Source organism: Callorhinus ursinus, unplaced genomic scaffold, assembly GCF_003265705.2.
Source record: "Callorhinus ursinus isolate GAN/ISIS: 27379988/994484 unplaced genomic scaffold, GSC_fseal_2.0 scaffold1, whole genome shotgun sequence".
Taxonomy (NCBI): Eukaryota; Metazoa; Chordata; class Mammalia; order Carnivora; family Otariidae; genus Callorhinus; species Callorhinus ursinus.
In genome coordinates this window covers 49,510,063-49,530,531 of record NW_027397063.1, presented here as the reverse complement: position 1 = coordinate 49,530,531, position 20,469 = coordinate 49,510,063, and the positions used below count along the sequence as shown (strand labels likewise).

At 37.2% G+C, this 20,469-nt stretch overlaps 1 protein-coding gene across 3 annotated transcripts in view; it reads left to right on the top strand.

Moving 5' to 3' along the window:
- BTLA (B and T lymphocyte associated) overlaps window positions 1-17,382 on the top strand; it is a 31,031-nt gene extending 13,649 nt beyond the window's left edge. The window contains exons 2-6 of one of the 3 annotated variants that reach the window (XM_025874150.2): window positions 2,308-2,631; window positions 9,591-9,626; window positions 10,782-10,922; window positions 12,444-12,487; window positions 15,057-17,382. In XM_025874150.2, the coding sequence (XP_025729935.1) occupies window positions 2,308-2,631; window positions 9,591-9,626; window positions 10,782-10,922; window positions 12,444-12,487; window positions 15,057-15,332 (821 nt within the window). In that variant the 3' untranslated portion in view covers window positions 15,333-17,382. Of the gene's footprint in view, window positions 1-2,307; window positions 2,632-9,590; window positions 9,627-10,781; window positions 10,923-12,440; window positions 12,488-15,056 lie in introns of all 3 variants that reach the window. The other 2 variants (XM_025874142.2, XM_025874158.2) reach the window with 2 other exon arrangements.
- Window positions 17,383-20,469: the final 3,087 nt, after the last annotated feature.

Genomic DNA, 20,469 nt, shown 5'->3' with positions numbered 1-20,469 from the left:
TAAAAGCTAGTTTAGGCTATCACCTCAGTTACGCTGATGTGAGACATACATCTGTTCAGAAGAACGCCTGGAGATGAGTGAAAGAAATTAATGAAGGGGATGTATTGGAAATATTGGTGAGAGGGTAGTTCAAAAGGGGGAAGACAGAGCCAAGAAAAAAACAAACAAACGAACATAAGGATGTAGGGAAAGGAATTTAAAGAGAAAACACTCTCAAGACCTTAGCTCTAATGGAAAAACAAAAAGGTATGAACCACTATAGCATTCTTAACTAAAAGGAATCTGGTTGATTGTAGTTATTGTTTTACCAGCACAGGGAGTCAGTTCAGTAGTAGAATATTCTATGATTTATATACACTCATGATGTAACTGATACAAAAAAAATTAAGTGGTTGTCATAAATTGGTGCCATTTTTCTTGCTCATGTACATGAGTCTACAAAGGGACAATATAATCCAACAAATATCAAAGAATGAATACTTCCACATAAGTACACATTCTAAGTAATTGAAGTTTGCCCCCTTTGAGACAAAATGTTTTTTGACATGACCATTTCTGATGAAATTCTTTGTAAAATGGGTTGTTCTTCTTTGTTTCAAAAAATAGATATATTAAGCCTTATTCAAAGTTTTGTTTGTTGATTCAATCTTCTTATTATGAATATAGTTATTACTCTGTATTATATAACACAATTATGCCCTCTAAGCTAATTAGGAAATGATAATGGATTTATAAGGATTATGTATAAAGTCAGATGAGTTTGGGTTCTTGCAATATCTATTTTACTTGTTTAGGGAATAATTCTTCTTCATGTATCTTGGTTCACAATTACATCCTAGATGTTGAGGTTTCCAGGTAAATACTTTCATGGTAAGTTAAGGGTAACAGAACTTATTCAATAGTAATAGGTCATTTTAGAAGTTCTTTTTTCTTGGCTGCAGATTTTATATGCAACTGACAATTACTAACAGAAGGTTCATAGACGATAACAGAAAATCTGTTTCCAGGAAAAACCTCTCCCCACCAAAACAAAGGGAGGCAAATTCCTGTATGTTAGGCCAAAAGACAGAATTTCCAAAAGAGGTGCATCGCTGTTCCTCCCCCTTTGGAAGACAAAACATTCATGTTATGTTAGAACATCCTATCTTCCAACAATTATCTTGAGTTGCATGTGTCCTACATAGAAAAAGTCATGGAAAAAATTGCAAGGCAGCACTAAAGTCTTTGTGAAACAAGTAATGAAAATTTCTAATGCCAAGTATAATAGGGAAATAATTGTCTACAAAAGTTCCTCTCTCCCACTTATTGGAATATATCAGAGCTAGTAATAGAAAATGTGATTATTACTCAAGAAACAATAATAGAGTAATGGTTAATGATTTACAGAGTGATGGACTCTAGTATGAGTTTGAGACTTGATTCCCCTATTTATTAGCATATAACTCTAGGCAAATGTTTTACAACCTCTGTAAGATAGGTGTCATAATAATATATTTTTTGTCGTGAAGATTAAATGGGTTAAAATATTTAATATTTTTTTTAAGATTTTATTTATTTGAGAGAGAGAGAGGGTGAGAGAAACATGAGTGGTGGGCAGGCAGGGAGAGGGACCAGCAGACTCCCTGCTGAGCAGGGAGCCCGATGTGGGGCTTGATCCCAGGACCCCAGGATCATGACCCAAGCTGAAGGCGGACGCTTAACCGACTGAGCTCCTCCCAGGCATCCCTATTTAATGTGTTTTGAACAGCCCCTGGAATATAATAAATTATTGACCAAAAATTGTTATTATTATTTGCTACCATTGGAGTAGCTATAAAATAATAAAATAAAATAACATTTTATAATAATAAAAATGTCAGTAATATTTTGGAAATTGAGGAAATTATTCAACAATTGAGGAAATTATTTTTTTCAACAAATACTTATCATGTGCCTACTATGTACCAGACACTCTGCTAATAAGGGTTAATATACTGAAAAATGTTATCTGGAGGGGGGGGCACCTGGGTGGCTCAGTCGGTTAAGTGTCTGCCTTCAGCTCAGGTCATAACCCCAGGGTCCTAAGATTGAACACCATGTCGGGCTCCCTGCTTGGTGGGGAGCCTGCTTCTCCTCTCTCTGCCTCTCCCCCTGCTTGTGAGTTCTCTCTCTCTCTCTGTCAAATAAATAAATAAAATCTTTTTAAAAAAATGTTATCTGGGAAAATTATAAAATCATACTTGAGAAATCTTTGGCAGAATCTGTTGAATGGCAAATACCTGGTCTTTATAGAGCATATTTGATTTGAATTTTGTTTTCATCTTTCAGGGGAAAAATCATGTAATGAACAACTGTATGTAAAGAGATATTCCATATACACTGTCTCAGCAGGGAATTCGTTTGATCTGAAATGCCCTGTGAAATACTGTACTAACAGACCTAATGTGATCTGGTGCAAGCTCGAAGGAAAAAGCTGTTTATCTCTTGGGTATAAACTTCAGGGATACACAAGCTGGAACGAAAATGAGAACATTTCAGTTTTTATTCTGCATTTTAATCACATGCTGCCTGGTGACACTGGGTCATACCGCTGTTCTGCAAATTTTTCATCTGGACTTGTTGAAAGCCACTCAGTAACCATTAATGTGACAGGTGAGTTCTACACCAAGACTCTCTCATATTTTCTCATCATGTTTTAAGGAAAAGGAGGACCCAGATTCTCAAGCATTTATGTTAGACACTGAAGTCACATAAATCAGAAAGTTGCCACACTCCTCAGATTGTGATCTGTGTGAGCAAGTGTGTGTGTAATTTTGGGGTGAGGTAGAGAAAAATAGAGAAAAAATATAATAAAAGTTATTGTTCTTGCCTTTGGGGGTATAGCATTTATTTGATAAATCCAATACTAGGCCACTGAAATACAGAAAAAATTACCAAGTGAATACCAATAGTAGTAGACAGCTCTCTATTCTTTGTCCTCTTTTCCTTTATTTTTTTCTTCTACTTACCAATCCTTAACTTTTACTGATAATAAGTCCTTGAAATTATATTTGTGGTGCCCAGACAATTATACACTTGTTAATAATTCATAGTTTGCACAGAGAACAAACTGCGCACAAATAAGCCAGACTCCCTGATGAGTTTTGAGGATGTTCATAGCTTTAGCTGCCTCTCCAGTCTCTTCCAGAGGCCCTCAATAGGCTCAAACATCAGGAGAACAGGTTGAGGTTAAGTTGGGCAAAACCAACTGAATAAAACATGGAAAGCAAACAGAGAAGAGTAGAGGAAAATAAATGAGTATGTTTAATTTATGAAACTCCCACATCATACTCCATGGTAAAGAGTGAAAGCTTTTCCTCTCAGAACAGGAAGAAGAGGAGCCTGGGTGGCTCAGTTGATTAAGTCTCTGCATTTGGCTCTGGTCATGGTCTCAGGGTCCTGGGATTGAGCCCCACATCCAAACCCACATCCAGCCCCATATTGGGCTCCCTGCACAGCCTGCTTCTCCCTCTCTCTCTGCCCCTCCCCCTGCTCATGCTTGCTCTCTCTCTCTCTATCTCTACTCAAATAAAGAAAAAAAATTAAAAAAAAAAGAACAGGAAGAAGAGGCTGTCTGCTTTTGCCACTTTATTCAACACTGAACTAGAGGTTCTAGCCAGAACACTTAGGCAAGAAAAAAGAAAGAAAAGGCATCCAAACTGGAAAGGAAGAAGAGGTAGTTTCACTTCTGAAATCCACAAAAGGTAGTAGAGTTAATAGATGAAATCGACAAGGTTGTATGATCAGCTAAAAAAAAAAAATCAATGGTATTTCTATACACTAGCAGTGAACAATCTGAAAAGGAAATAAAAAAAACAATTCTATTTATAATAACCTCAAAAAGAATAAAATAAATTTACCTGGGAGGTTTAAGACTTATACAATAAACAAAACATGGCTGAAAGAAATTAAAGAAGATAAAAATAAGTGGAAAGACATGCCATTCACATTGGAAGACTTAAAATTGTTAAGATGGCAGTATTTCCCCGGGTGATCTACAGGTTCAATATAATTCCCATCAAAATCCCAACAACCTTTTTTTTCTTTCTTTTTTTTTTTGCATAGATGAAAAAACTGATCCTAAAATTCACATACAGTTGCAATGACCCAAATAACCAAAAAAAAAAAAAAAAATCTTGCAAAAGAAAAGCAAAGTTGTAGGACTCACACTCCTTCACTTAAAAATTTGCTATAAAACTACAATAATCAAAACAGTGTGGTACTGGCAAAAGATAGATATACAGATCAATAGAATAGAATTAAGAGTCCAGAATAAATCCATACATCTTTAGCCAATTGAGATTTTTTTTCTTCCAAGATTTTATTTAAATTCAAGGTAGTTACCATACAGTGTAGTATTAGTTTCAGGAGTAGAATTTAACGATTTATCACTTTCATATAACACCTAGTGCTTATCACAACAAATGTCCTCCTTAATGCCCATCATCCATTTAACCCATCCCCACTTCCCCTCCAGCCACCCTCAGCCTGTTCTCTGTAGTCAAGAGTCTCTAATGGTTTGCTTCCCTATTTTTACCTTATTTTATTTTTCCTGCCCTTCCCTGATGTTCATCTGTTTTGTTTCTTAAATTCCACATATGAATGAAATCATATGGTATTTGTCTTTCTCTGACTGACTTCTTTCACTCTAGTTCCATCCACATCATTGCAAATGGAAAGATTTCATTCTTTTTGATGGCTGAGTAATATTCCATTATATATATACCACATCTTCTTTATCCATTCATCAGTCAGTGGACATTTGTGCTCTTTCCATAATTTGGCTATTGTGGATAGTGCTGCTATAAACATTGGGGCACATGTACCTCTTTGATCAGAATTTTTGTATCCTTTGGATAAATACCTAGTAGTGTGATTGCTGGGATGTAGGGTAGTTCTATTTTTAACTTTTTGAGGAACCTCTATACTGTTTTCCAGAGTGACTGCACCAGTTTGCAGTCCCACCAACAGTGTGGGAGGGTTCCTCTTTCTTCGCATCCTCACCAACATCTGTTGTTTCCTGAGTTTTTAATTTTAGCCATTCTGACAGGTGTGAGGTAATTTAAGATAAAATGCTTCTGCACAGCAAAAGAAACAATCAACAAAACTAAAAGGCAGCCTAGGAATTGGGAGAAGACATTTGCAAGTGACATACCTGATAAAGGGTTAGTATCCAAAATCTATAAAGAACTTATCAAACTCAACACCCCAAAAATTAATAATCCAGTTAAGAAATGGGCAGAAGACATGAATAGACATTTCTCTAAAGAAGACATACAAATGGCTAACAGACACATGAAAAAATATTCAACATCTCTCATTATCAGGGAAATATAAATCAAAACCACAATGAGATGGCCACTTGACTTTTAACAAGACTGCTGGGACCATTAAAATGGGAAAAGGGTAGTTCTTCATTAAATGGTGCTGAGACAATTGGATACCCTTTGCAAAAGAATGGATTTGGACCTTCACTTCACACAACATACAAAAATAAGTAAAACTGGATCAAATATTTAATATAAGAAAGAAAACAATAAAATATATGCTTGCATAAAATTTTAATACTATGTTTCCCTAAGGAAAACATAGAAGTAGATCTTCATGATCTGGGATTTGTCAATTTTTTGATACATCAAAAGCATAAATACATAAATAAATAAATTGTACTTCATAAAAATTAAAAACTTTTATACATCAAAGGACACTATGGAAAGAATGAAAAGACAACTATGGAATGTAAGAAAATATTTGCAAATCATATATCTGATAAGGGACTAGTACCCAGAATATATAAAGTCTTTCAACTCAACAACAGACAAGCAACCAAATTAAAATGGGCAAAAGACTGAATAGACATTTCTTCAAAGAAAATATATAAATGGCCAATAAGCACATGAAGGAATGCTCAATGTCATTAGTCATTAGGGGAATGCAAATCAAAATCACAATGGGACACACTTTACACCCGCTAGGATTACTAGAATTTTACTTTAAATGGAAAATTACAAGTGTTGCCAAGATGTGGACAAATTGAAACCTTTATACCAGCACTGGTGGGAATGTAAAATGATTAAGCTGCTTTGGAAAAGGTCTGGCAACCTTTCTTAAAAAGGTTAAACATAGTTGCCACAAGACCCAGTAATATCCAAGTGAAATGAAAGTGTATGTCCATATTAAAACTTGTACATGAATACTTATAGCAGCACTATTCACAAAAACCAAGAAGTGGAAACAAATCAAATGTTCATCAACTGATAAATAGGTTAAGAAAGTGTGTTATATCCATACAATGGAATATTATTCAGACATAAAAAGGAATGAGGTACTGATATATGTCACAAAATAGATGAACTTCAAAAACATTGTGCTAATTAAAAGAAGCCAGACACAAAAGATTACTACTGTATGACTGTTTATATGAAATACCCAGAATAGAAAAAATCCATAGAGATAGAAAGTAATTAATGGTTGCCAGGAACTGGTAGAAAGGGATAATACTTAATGTGTAAGGAATTTCCTTTGGGGATGATGAAAATGTTCTGAAACTAGATAGTGGTGATGGTTGCACAACTGTGAATGTCTTAAATACCACTGAATTGTATGCTCTCGGTGATTAAAATAGTAATGTTAATATGTATTTCACCAACATAAAAAAATACTTGGATCAAAGAAGATCACCCTATAATTAAAAGAAATGAAATGGAGCTTGTTTTGTGGCCCATAAACTGACCTGGAAGATTATTACAAAAGAGAAATTTCAAAGAGCTTTGGTGCACTGATAGCATGTCTGAAATCTACATGCAGACTTAAGGCAGTTACTTCTTCTGCAGAAACCATTCACTTGAATGCATACACTGTGTTTTTAAAAAAAAAATAATTTATTACTTTATATGCACACTTTGGAGTCAGTCTTTTAACTCCCTTAAAGTAGCCCAATGAAGGAATTCGTTTAAATCCCTTTAATATCAGGCGCCTGGGTGGCTCAGTTGGTTAAGCGACTGCCTTCGGCTCAGGTCATGATCCTGGAGTCCCGGGATCGAGTGCCGCATCAGGCTCTCTGCTCGGCGAGGAGCCTGCTTCTCCCTCTGACCCTCCCCCTTCTCATGTACTATCTCTGTCTCTCATTCTCACTCTCTCAAAATAAATAAATAAATCTTAAAAAAAATAAATCCCTTTAATATCTTTTAAATAACTTTAAGACCTCTGAAAGCAGCCTAGTAAGGGAATGCACAGTACTCTAGAACTAGCTGCAACCCTCTATTATGAAGCATAGAAGTATAGAAGGGATTTATGGCAGAGTTAGAGACTCTGCTTTTGCAAATGTGGCGTCAAAGACAATGCTAATTGCCAGCGAATATCCATGCACTGGCTTATAAACCTCTTTGGAAAGGAAGCTGTGTCTTAAACATCTTTGCTTCTCTACAAATAGAAGGCATAGTGTATAGCCTTGGTAGGCGCTCAATAAATATTTCTTTATGATTCTTAAATGAATTAAATGACATAATCTATGCAAAGTGAAACAATTGCCTTTAATAAGCTGGAGAAGCTTATACTGAAGATTATGGAAAGAATACTTTCTGAAGAAAATTGCACTATTAATTCACATAATGAGATATTGAATTTTTAAAGAAGTATTAATTTTTTAACTGGTAAAACAAATGATAAAAATAAGCCAAACTTGCAAAACATCACTCCCAGGATATTAATTACATGATGAAATATACAATAATTGAACGCTATTAGATTATTTATATAATGTATGTTAATATAACGTATAATAAAATAAAATGCAGTGGCACTGAGTTCACATTCCTTGGAAAAGCTGCCTTCTTGTGTAATTCTCTTTTCCTTCATGGGAACCAATACCCTTCTGTACAATAGAGAGGAATGCAACCAGTGTCAGGGGAAGCCAATAAATACTTCTGACATGGAAGTGTCCCAGGGGTATTACTGTGTCTCCTCTGTCCCATATTGGGGTCATTCCATAGCCTCTACAGATGGTTGCACGGTTTGTAAAGTGCGTAAAGGTGCCTGTTCTAGGAATCAAGTTGGGGCTAAAATTAGGATCAACAATCTGTCTCCCTTAGGGAGGAGAGGGCTGAAGAGAAGAAAGGCAAGAGGGGCAACTTCTCCCTCCATCCCTGTGATCCCTGTGTCCTGTGGGTATGCGCTTGTTAGGATCATACTGGAGAGGAGAGATGAAGATGGAGTGGTGAGAGGGAAAACTACATAGGAGACATGAAGGGCCTTTTAAGTTTTCCTTTGGAGATTTCTATTCACCTAATTTCGTACTCTCCTACCTTTCTTATCACCTTGTGAATTAATGCTCCTGACCAAGGGGATTCCCCAGGACTTTTCTTTGGCCTTCTACTGTTGTCTGTCGGCAACCTTCAGTCTGGGATTGCCTCCCTCCTTTAGCTTCATGCGCGTCTCAAACCTTCATTATCTTCCTTCCAAATATTCCAATCAGCCATATGGACTCTGTGGCTTTAGTGTTTCCTATTTTGGTCCATTTCAGCCAAATATCTTCCTAATACACTTAATTTGCCTAATAAATTTCTTCCATCATGCCACTCCTCTATTGAGTCTTTGGCAGAGCATCCTCAGTGCTTCCAATGTTGGGCTCGCATTTAACCCGCATTCAAGGCCTTCCACAGTCCGTGCCCACCTGCCTTTCTGGATTGTTTCTTGACTCTACTTTGAGTCTCTGCTCCAGCTCAACAGCCCTACCTGCCATTGCATGTCTTCACCATGCTCCTCTCACCTTTCATAGGGAACTCATTCATCTGCCTCCACCCACCACAATTCTGCCCTTCCTGTCAAGCCCAGCTCATTTCCCAGTTCTTAATGAAGCCTTCCAGGGTTCACCCTAAGGGAAGTGATTTCTCTTTTCTAGCATATTTCATGCCATTTAAGCTCTGTGCCTCTCATTTATCAGACAATTCCTTGTACTGTAGTAATGTGTGGAAATGTTCTTTATCTCATGAAGAATTATAATGTCCTGGGAAGCAGAAACTGCGTCATATTTTTCTGGGTCATCCTTGCTTCCCTCACAAAAGCCAAATGAATTATTTCAGAATTGGCTTTGAACTGGGTACGTATTTTCCTTTCATGAAGTGATGAAAACAAACATAATAGGGAAAAAGTCAAAGAAAAATTCCTTTTCCTTCTGTACCTGAGAATACTCTGTGAATTGAGTACTGAAGGAGAAAAATATAATCTGAAATTATATTTAAGGATGATGCTTTTCATAAAAACAACGTCAAAGTATGATAAAAAAATATTTCATTTTCTCCCCTTGAATTATCTCTTTTAGGGGCTATTAGGAATTTTCCTGTTTTTGTATCTGACTCTTCTTTTTATGGTCAAGTCAAACCCAGAGACTTATTTTGTGTCCATGATCCTGAGGTGATGATTTGCCAATTGTGCAAATTCTCTTGAGCTGGGTTACTGGATTCTGTTAGTGTGCAAATGCAGGCATCCCCTCAGAGATTAGCTCTGACTTTGGACACGCATGAGTATTGTTTTTACAACCAATTTCACTTCTTTATCTTGATTTTCTATTTCAGAATGGACTAGAAATAATTCAGAATACCCTCTGATAAGTAAGTATCAAACTAGTCGGATTAAATTAAGGAAACTAGATTATTTGGTGGTCAGAGAAATAATAAAAATTGGACACTCCTGAGTGGATTTGTTTGTATTAGGTTATCTATGTGGGAACTTTTGTCCCTATTTCTATTCATAGCCTTCCCCCAGACAGCTGTGTCTGTCATCATTGGTAATGACTTGGTGGCTGTCCTAATCCAAGCAGCAGCTGCAGCATAAACAATGCAGCATTTGTTACCAGTCTGAATTACATAACCACTGTTTGCCCAGCCTCAGTATCTCCTGACCACCTTTACAAACCAAGCATATGTGGAAGCAAACGGATAATGATGTTAATATATTTAGAAATAAAAATTTCCTGCATAAAAAATTTAACATATATACAAAATTAATGATGTGTGATGCATTCTGATAGTTTTTATTCTGCTGCAATTCACGTTTCTAATTTTTTTGTGATCTATTAAATTGTTTCATGACTCGTCAGTGAGTTGCAACCTACCACGGACAGACAGAACCTTAATGCATGTTAACGTTGATCATAGCAATGAGCACTGGCTGTATGTCCAGCAAAGCATATTTGGTGATAACAAAGGTATCTTGAGATAAGAAAAATACTTAGTATTTGGAGATCCCAGGGAGTTATGAGACAACAAAAAGCCTTTGTGTTAAAGGAACTGGAATTTAGTATCAGAAACATGTTTGAGTCCGAACAGCAACTCACTAGCTATCTGACCTTGGGCAAGTCTTGGAACAATAACACTTTTATCAAGGCATGAAACTAGATAAAAACAATGGCTTCCTTACTTTCCTTTAGGAATGAATATGGGAGTTAAGTAAGCGATGTCATTGAAAGAGCTTGGTGAAGTGCTTGCTGAGAGCTGTTATGGGTATTGTTTTAGAGGGGATTAACCCTAGCAGAATAAAAAATTCTTACAAAAGATGAATTATAACCCAGAGCCATCCACATATGCTCGTCAATAAAGCAAGAGGTGCGTGAGAACCCTGAGGCCCAGGGTTCCTGGGGAAGGCTTCTGGAAGAGAAGCATCAGCTAGAAATCTCCTTCATTTAATTTGTGACGGTGCAGAAGGTATTACCGATCCTATTATATCTCCAATTTCCTAACTGTCTTTAGCATTGACTCACATTTCAGATACAACCAGTGCCTCAGGACCACCCTCCACAGAAGTGACGGATGATAGACAATGGATGCTTTATAGTTTGCTTCCTTTGGGGGCATTGCTTCTGCTCATTACCTGTTTCTACCTATTCTGCTGCCTTAGAAGGCACCAAGGTGGGTTTCATCTTCCATCTGTTGCTATGTGCCACGCATTGGGGTTCAGTTACTAGAGCTGATTAATTTTTAGTTGGTTCCTGTTGTTTTCTTTCCCAATATTCTGTGAGGAACCACGGATAATGATTTCCTGGGGGACAACTCATCCTTCCACCAAAAAGACAGATGGATTAATTCAGGTCCCTTCCAGTCATGGTGAGACATGGCCACCACAGCACCGTGCTCTAGGCAGGGGTTGTGATAAGGAGGGCACATGGCTGGGACTTACCCATTCTACTTGTGTCAATCTTAAGTTAATGGGACAAGCAGCTCTTCTAAAATTTAAGGGTATTGAAAGGGAGGTTTAAAATAATCTCTCAGGTAAACATGTCTAATTTGAATTAGTCTCATTCTCTTTTTCACAGCCACACCACATCATGCCAATGATACACACCCTTGTCTAAACGAAGACCAAATGTCCCCAAAGGAAATTCCTATGTCTGTACTTTCTGAAGCCATCATAAACATGCGCCTGAACTGAACCATCACCCAAAAATAATGCACTTGAAAAATGTGGGTTTGGCTAGGATGGGAGAGGTGTGACATCTTAGAAGCGATTCCTTTCTGCTTTTCTACGAATTCTTTCAGAGTCATGAGCAGACACTTAATCAGAGTAAGAGAGAGATGTGTGGAGAATGCTGATGTCGCTCTAATCCAAAACACCCCAGCTCTCTCTCTGTCTTTACTGTTCCCTCTGCCATCTCCTCCCACCATTTGCCACACTGGAAGCTGCAGTGTAGCTATAGAAATGAAGCTAGACAGAACATCCTTTATTTCTGCCACAAGAGAAAGCTTTGTCTGGGCAAAAGTACTGCTGGTGTTTTGTGGTAAGGACTTCCGGAGCCCAGAAACTTCTCAGAATACTGAGGGAATCCTCTGTAACCCCAGCTTCACATCTGCAACTCCAAGACTCTTTCCATGGTCCCTCCCCAGCTTTTACCATCTTTATTGAGGCTGCTTCAGAAAACTTTAGAAAAAGAGGCAGGGATAAATCCTTTAACCTACCACATCTGGAGTGAAATGGGCCAGAGGAGATCCTGGCCTCTGTAGCTGAGGGGATAACAGTGTGTCTGACATCAAGTATAGCATATCCCCAGCACAAGGATTTCCAGCGTGTTTAAAGTGATGTACTAGATCCTGCCCCTTCCTCTTGGATATACTGTAGGGCTCTCTGGAGTAAGAAGTAAAGAACCAGTGAACAAAACGAGCAGCATGAATGCACACAAACTGAGGTGTATGTGCCTTGCTGGTCACAGCAAATAAACAAGCCAAAACTAGTAATAACACTGCCATGCCATGCGAGTGGGTGGACATGGGTGGGGAGGCATCCCACTTCTGCTCTAGACACTGAATTTCAACCTAGCAATCAGATTCCAGAACCCATATTCTTACCACAACCTCAACTTACTGGGAATTGGGGAAGAATTTTGTGTTGTTCTTTACTCTTCTTGGTTTCTTATTTTTCTTTTTGAATTCCAGCAGAACAAAAGAAGCTTTCTGATACAGCAGGAAGGGAAATTAACCTGGTATGTTCTATGTATTTGTTAAAACAAATGCAATCTATGTTATACCATGTTCATCTTAATATATTATTTTAAATTTAATAAGGCTATGTAACACTCACCCTGTGCCAGGAACTGTCCAAATGCTCTCCGTATATTGACTTGCTTTAAAAAAAAAATGTGTTTATTTTACATTTACCTCCATCTGCAGCAAAGATTCTTCAGGATTAACAAGACTCATAATAAGAAGCCTTTTGGAAAGGCATGAGTGGCAGTGCAGACCGGAAGTAGAAAATTCAGAGTGGATTATACAACCTTGGCTCTGCTCTTGGCCTGTTATGTAACCTCAGGCTATTCATTTATTCTCACAAAAAATACCTTGAAGTCTTTCTTGAAGAGAGTTGAGAGTTAATGAAAGAATGAACCATAAATTATCTCATAAAATAATGTGTGATTTCTTCCTAGATCACCAGCAGATAAAGAAGCCTGACCGGCCAAAGTTATTATGCAAAAGTCTTTCATAATGTGTGTGGGCTCATCAAGGAAGAGACCACCCAGGCAAAGCCTAGGGCATTTTGGAGGCAGAGCCAAGTTTTCCTACAAGTTCTTGGAATATAAAATTAGGCTTTTTCTTTTGGGTTCAATGTTGTGTAAATATTGGCACTCAAAAAAAAAAAGCAAGCTGAGGCAATACATTTCTGAAAACATTTTATGAAGTTCCTTAGTTAAAAGCAAATAGTCATAATTAAGGTACTATAAAGGAGCTTTGTGTGTGAGTGCATGTTTCAGGGTAGAAGGGTAGAGATAAAGATGTAGTAACCTTCTCAAAAGTTCCAGAAGTGCGAAAGGCAGGAATCGCCAATAATTTTACATATAATATTAAGTGACACTCAGCATCCCCACCAGGTTGCCCACTTTTAAATCAAACCAAATGCATTCAACTTTGTAAACTCATATTAAGTTTTTAGTAAGCGGAAATAGGCAACATTGTGTTGGGTGCTAAGGTTTTGTTTCTTCAAGGAGGAAATTTTTCTTAAATGTTGTTTTCTTACTTCCTGTAGTGAACACCAATGAACTACATTCTGTTGCCATCAGGACTGAGATCTATGAAATCATTTAAAATGATAATCTAAATAGTTTCTTGTTAAATTAAGCCCAGGTTGGTTAAAATGTAGTCATAGTTCTTCCTGTGTAGGCTGGACAAATTATTTATGATCTGAAGTTGAATTCAAGAGGGATTCTGTGTGTGTGAAATTATTCGGGAATTTTGTTTTAAGATGTCTGTGTCTTTCACAGGAACTCAGAGCTTTGTGCCATTTGAGTTGGCCAACATTTCAGAAAATAAAGTGATGTAATATTAAATCTTTGAGACAAAAGCTTTCTTAGGAAGGGACTTGCATTGGAACCAATGGAATAGAAATCCAAAGGAGAGAAAGGAACTGGTAAAAACATGGCAGGTACATATAAAAGCCAAGGTTCTCGTCTTATTCCACAATGGTCCCTGGAGGGTAAATGTACTTGAATACTAAAAAACACTCAGCTGTGTATTTTTTTAAAGTGCTTTGTAAACTGTAAAATGCCATACAAATATAGAGTAGGATAGCTGCTTCAATGTTTGTCCTCTCTATCAACCACAGTGTGGCACACCAGCTTGTGGCATCTACCCACTTTGCTGAGGTGCCACGGGATACAGTCAGCCACAGAGCACCATGTTCTCTTCAACCTCATTCATTTTAATTAAGTTTTCCATGGAAACCAGCCATCTTTTGGAAAGGGAGACAGAGTTGACAGACATATATACTGTAAAAGTACAACAAGGATCTTTTTTATATATTGAGGATTTATGACTATTTATTAGGTCACGTGACAGTTTTATTCTTCAGTGCTTCTCTGGAGATTTTAACCAGGCTCCTTCAAGTGGAGGTTGGGGCACTTTTCAGCGGAGCCAAGAGACTGGGGAGGATGAAGCGATTCCTGCTTCGTTCGATCATTCAGTCCTAGTGTTATTTTCTGGGCAGCCACCTCATCAGAGGGAAGCAGGATATTCAGCAGCTAATGTTTAGCTTCTCGGGATAGGGCCAGACAAGCACTTGTGGTAGAATTCTGCCAAAGAGGGGTAGGAGATGTACTACTTCACGTACAAAATGAGGACGACAAAGGACCTGACAAGGCATGTAGACTGTCAAAGACAGTGGACTTGATGCCTTCAAGGAGTTAGGCCAAACTTCAAGAACATAAATTGGCTGACAAAACTGGTATTTAAAAATTGAAATAACACCTCTTAGCATTAAAATGGTATCTTCATTTTTTTACCAGGTAAGGTTCTTATAGAGCTGGAAGTGTTCTGTGACTTCAAAAGTGACTAGTAACAGCACAAAATAACTACTTGGGAGGAACACAGTGGTTCTAAGCCTTTCATCTTTCAACAAGTGAGAATCTGCTACAGATGTAGGTGTCAGCAGCAAAAGTGAGGAAGAGTAAATTATCTCTGTTGGTGTATTAACTCAATTTAGCATCTACCTATAGTTTGCTAATTGTATGCACTGTCACATCCTTAGGTGGTAGTTAAAACAATTTTTTTTTTCTCTTATAGGTTGATATTCCCCAGCCCTTTAGGAGTGAACAAACTGAAGTGGGAACCAGACAAAATCCCCAAACCCTGCCATCAGAAACTTGTACTTATGATAATGACCCCTGGTTCAGGGTCCAGGAAGAGTCTGAAGTTTATTCTAACCCATGTCTGGAGGAAAACAAACAGAGCATTGTTTATGCCTCCCTGAACCATTCTGTCATTGGAATAAACCCAAGACAAGCAAAGAATGTGAAAGAAGCACCTACAGAATATGCAGCCATATGTGTGAGGAATTAAATTCGATCTTGATCTCCAGCAGTGATCACTGAATGATCAGCATGTCAACACCATTATCTGAGCCCAACAAAATGTCCAATAATATTCCTTGACCTGAGAAGTTTCACTTCAAGGAGGTTCATTTTGGTGCTTGGGTCTTAAGGGTCCATAGGACAAATGACTAAAATTTCTCCCAAAATATTGCAAGGGAACTTTTTTATATTATAGCCTTGAACAACACAAAAACCCTTCCCTCCAAAACTGAGTGGTATTATGAGTAACAGGTTAGTAGAACATTTAAACTTAGCTACATTTTACCCAATGTATAAAGTTAGTATATTTTTTGGAGGATAAGAGACACATGTAGGCAAGAGAGATTTGTGTTATCTGGATTAGTTCACTACATGCTCTTGACAAAGAAAGAATGTCCCAATTTGACTAACTAACCATCAACAAAGTAACAATGGTACGTTTATTTCTGGTCATTCTTCCATGATGAGAAATTTTCCTCTGTCCATCTCATACTGGGTTTTCTTAAATGTAAAGAAGAAATCATTTTAGACTTGATATAAGAAAAGAATGGGAAGAATAAATGGTGCAATTAAGATGTGGAATACACCAACTAATGTCGAGCAGATGTTGCCCATCCCTGACAAATGGTTTTATGTACCCTGTTACACTGCTAAGCAAACACAGGTAGTAATGGAGCTATTAATGTGTGGTGCGTTTATAAACAAAGTTGTGACTCAGTGTTTGGGTCACATGGACTAATGTATATAAATGTGACATAATGCTGCTAAACTAATATACTTGGGGTTGTCTAAGTAAACATAAAAATCAGTGAAAATAAGTATCATCTAGCAAGTGCAGATTGATAGCTTAAACTGCGTCATGGCTGACCTGATAGCAAATGAAAAGCACAGTTAATGGAATAGCGAAAAGTCTGGAATATTTAGTTGGCCAAAACAGGTCACCATACTTTCATTAAGCACTTCCGTATCTTGCTGCTCTTCTTACTAAGGAATCAGGGCAAATCCTACATAGCAAAGTAGTACGGCTTCATAACAATTCATTTTAAAATACTGTAGTTGCAGCCGCTTGAGTCCAGCAAGAGGAGATGGTTTCAAAGTTTCTGAATTTCCAGAGTACTTGAGTCTAATTATTTCAAAAATAGCCTACAACTTTATTCAACAGCTTGAGGCTATTAGGATTCTCAGGTGCTGCTACTAAATAAGGCAGTACACCTCATACAAAGTGGACAGCAAAGGTTGGGATCCATTTGAACAAATAGGTGAGCTGCTGCACAAATGAATGTGGTGTGTGTGTGTGTGTGTGTGTGTGTGTGTGTGTGTGTGTGTGTAGAAGGAAGACTAAGTGACTTACAGAAATGGTAAAAAGAGAAACTGACAAAATGGTTTGCTTCCTAAAAAGTTCAGAATACTAGAAAAAAATGGGTCATTAAAGAAAATGTATGAAAATAATGTTTGAAATTATGGCGATGGGATTATGATATCCCATAAAATTTTTTATCCCATAAAGATAAAACTGGGATTTTGTGATGGAGCTTTTCTTCTGTAACAACACTGGCATTAAGATTTTGCTCCTTAGATTGGGATTGTGGGTATTGCTTTAGACTCACTGTTATCAAGCCAGTATGATAGCGCCGTACCTGGAATTTTGAGCAACTGGTTCTAGGTAGGCTCTTTCAGCCAAGCTGCATTTATAAGCAACTACATACAAAAGATATATTAGAATAACTGTTTGCGGTATTCTTAAATATAGAAACAGGAAGTACAGGGAGGATACATTTAGCTACCCTTATCAGATAAACACACAGCTGAACAGTTCCTTCATAATTTTCTTAAATTTAAGCAATAAAATATTTCTATTGTTTAGGATATTCTTAGCATGTCTTATAGTAAAGATAATGTTGATAATGATTTTACCTCTACAATGATTTATTCTTACATCTGTACCATGCTGCCAAAATTCCAAACCACTTATGTTTTTATTGCTTCTTAATAAAATATCAGAATTATATATGTATTTCCCAAATAAATCTATTTCAGTATTATTTGTGTGGCTTATTTCATTAATAATAAGGTAATGAATAATAAAGTTTTTACAACTTATTTGGAACCAATTTGGCATTGGCTTTTGTACTAAAAAAAAATGCGTGGACATGAAGTAGAAAAATGATTCTCAAGCCTAATGGTACTTAAAAACAGCCTCAAGAACTTGATAAACTGCAGATTACCAACTCCTAGCACTAAAAAATTCTCATCCAGAAGATCCAGAATATATGCTCTACAATCTTCACCACTGAAAGACACCCCAGATCATTTAAATCAGGTTTCCCAGTGTAGAGGCCAGTTTGGTATATGTGGTTTATTTGATCAGTTTTGAGCAAATACCAAGGAACATGATTGCTGGGTCATATGGTAAGAGTATGTTTAGTTTTGTAAGAAACTGTCAAAATGTTTTCCAAAGTGGCTGTACCATTCTGCATTCCCATTAGCAATGAATAAGAGTTCCTGTTGCTCCACATCCTCATCAGCATTTGGTATTATCAGTGTTCTGGATTTTGTCCATTTTAATAGGTATATAATAATATCTCTTTTTCTTAGTTTGCAATTTCCTATTAACATGATGTTGATCATCTTTTTATATTCTTATTTGCTATCCATGTATCTTCTTGGTGAGGTATCTATTCAGGCCCTTTGCCTATTTTTTTAATTGGGTTGCTTGTCTGTTTATTGTTGGGTTTTAAGAGTTATTTGTATAGTTTGGATAAAAATCTTCTATCAAATATGGCTTGTGCAACTATTTTCTGTGGCTTGTGTTTTCATTCTCTTAATGGACATCATTTATAGCATTTATTTGTTATGTTTGCTGCCATATTAGACTCTGGGCTGCTTATGAGTCAGGATTAGGTTACGTTTCTCTTCAGTATCTTATCCCAATGTTTGGCACATAGTAGAATTAAATAATGTTTAAAGAATGGATGATATTGTTTGTGAAGCAGGTCATCTAACCCCTTGCTACTTACAGGATGGCCCTCAAATTGGTAGAATGGGTATCCCTGGAGAGTTGTTAGAAATGTAGAATTTCAGTCTTCACCTACTAAATAAAAACCTGCCTTTTTTCACAAGAAACTCAGATGATTTGTGAAGCTTAGCCTTGATGAACCCACATGTCCCCACCAGGAGTCAGGTGTGGCAGGAAGCCAAGTCATTCATGACAGACTCATTTGGAAAGTTCTATTTTAGGCAGGAACAGGAAGAACCTCACCACCCAGCCCAGAAAGTAAAAATGGCATGTGAGAAAGAAAACATTACTACTTTAGAGAATGTTTGCCCTGAATTTGAGAACACAGGAACTGAAAATCCTGTGTTAGAAATCAAGTTACAGGTTCAAAAGCAAGTTCTGGGGATTGATCTTTAAGATCAGGCCCTATTCTGAAGTTAGTCAGGGTAAACGTTCCATGGGAATCGCTTTATCTGCAAACAATCTATCACCACATACTAGGCACCTACTAGTTTGTTAGGTTCTGAAGTGACATGGTTGAGAAAGATTCCATTACTGCTCATCACTGCTTATAGCATAGATGAATGAGGTAGAAACTGAACAAAAAACATAATCTGGTAGCCGAATTGTTCTCAGTCCTCTGTCTCTACAGGTCCTTGACCAATTGAAACATAAAGAAGTCAGACTGGGGAAAAGATTAACATTAATGGTAATGGTAAATTGGTGAGCATGGCTTGGGTCCAACGACAGCATAAGTTTCCTACCAGTTCCTCCACTTAAATCCTGCTTGACTCTGGGACTTATTTATAGGAAGAGTTAGGTCTAAAAAGAGACACCCAACCAGCCATGTGGGAGATGTCAGTCTCCCTCAAACTTCCGTAATTGCAAATGAATGAGAGCCAGGGATGTGATGACAACCTTCTTTGCCTTGAATGCAAGGGCTCCTTCCCAAGGTTATCATGGTTAAAAGAGTGAGAGGTTCTGTCCAACTCTCCAGTCAGTTAAATGGATCCTCATTCTATAAGAAGTCTGCAAGAGGGTAGATCACCTATTTCAGAAGATAAAGTAAGAATGGGAGGCAAGAAAAAGAATGATTTTTTCCTAATTTTGGGTAAGTACTTGATGGGTGTTAAGTTACTAGAGGAAGTGACAGGATATGAGCCAAATTTTAGCTGTCATTGTCACCTAAATAACATATAGGTAGTTTCAAAGTGCTTTCCTGTATATTATAACAAAGCATTTTATGCACTGTGAGAGCTCAATTGCAACTATTTTCTCTTTATGCTTCTTGGTTGATCAAGATGTGTGTAACTAACATGCTGATATGGCCATACACTTTATTTTTATTTTAGACAATATCATTATAAACTTATTCAAGTCTTAATCAAAGTTTGACAATTGATAAATAATTTTATTTGAGGTTAAAAAAAAGAGGGTCAGGATTGTCTAGAATTTCATCAGGTTAGAAACCTCCAACTTTCTCATGCTACCTTAAAATGGCTAAAAATGATAATAATAACTCCAAACTGGACAACCACAGGTGGAATTGTTTTTCAAACTTCTGGGAATTTGTGTTTTCTTTGAGTGATACTCTATGTAGAGATTGGAAAAGATAGGATATCAAATTTTATTTGAGTGATATTAATATTTGGTATGTCTCTTAAGTTAAGAAGTGCAAATTAAATAATATTACCATGAATCTCTTCCAAGGAAGTAATCCAAGTAGAGTTGGATCCATAGTGGAGCTATAGCCTATAGGTTGGCTGCTATATTAAATTGAGTCTTGTGAAAAGGAAAAGAAGAAGATAACAGGAGAGGAAGAAAAGGGGAGTATGTCAGAGGGGGAGACGAACCATGAGAGATGATGGACTCTGAAAAACTGAGGGTTCTAGAGGGTAGGGGGTGGGGGGATGGGTTAGCCTGGTGATGGGTATTGAGGAGGGCACGTTTTGCATGGTGCACTGGGTGTTATGAACAAACAATGAATCATGGAACACTGCATCAAAAACTAATGATGTAATATATGGTGATTAACATAACAATAAAAAAAATTTAAAAAAAAAAAATAAAAAATAAATTGAGTCTTGTGCTCCAGGGCTTTTTATGGTCCATAATCAAGCATTAATAATCA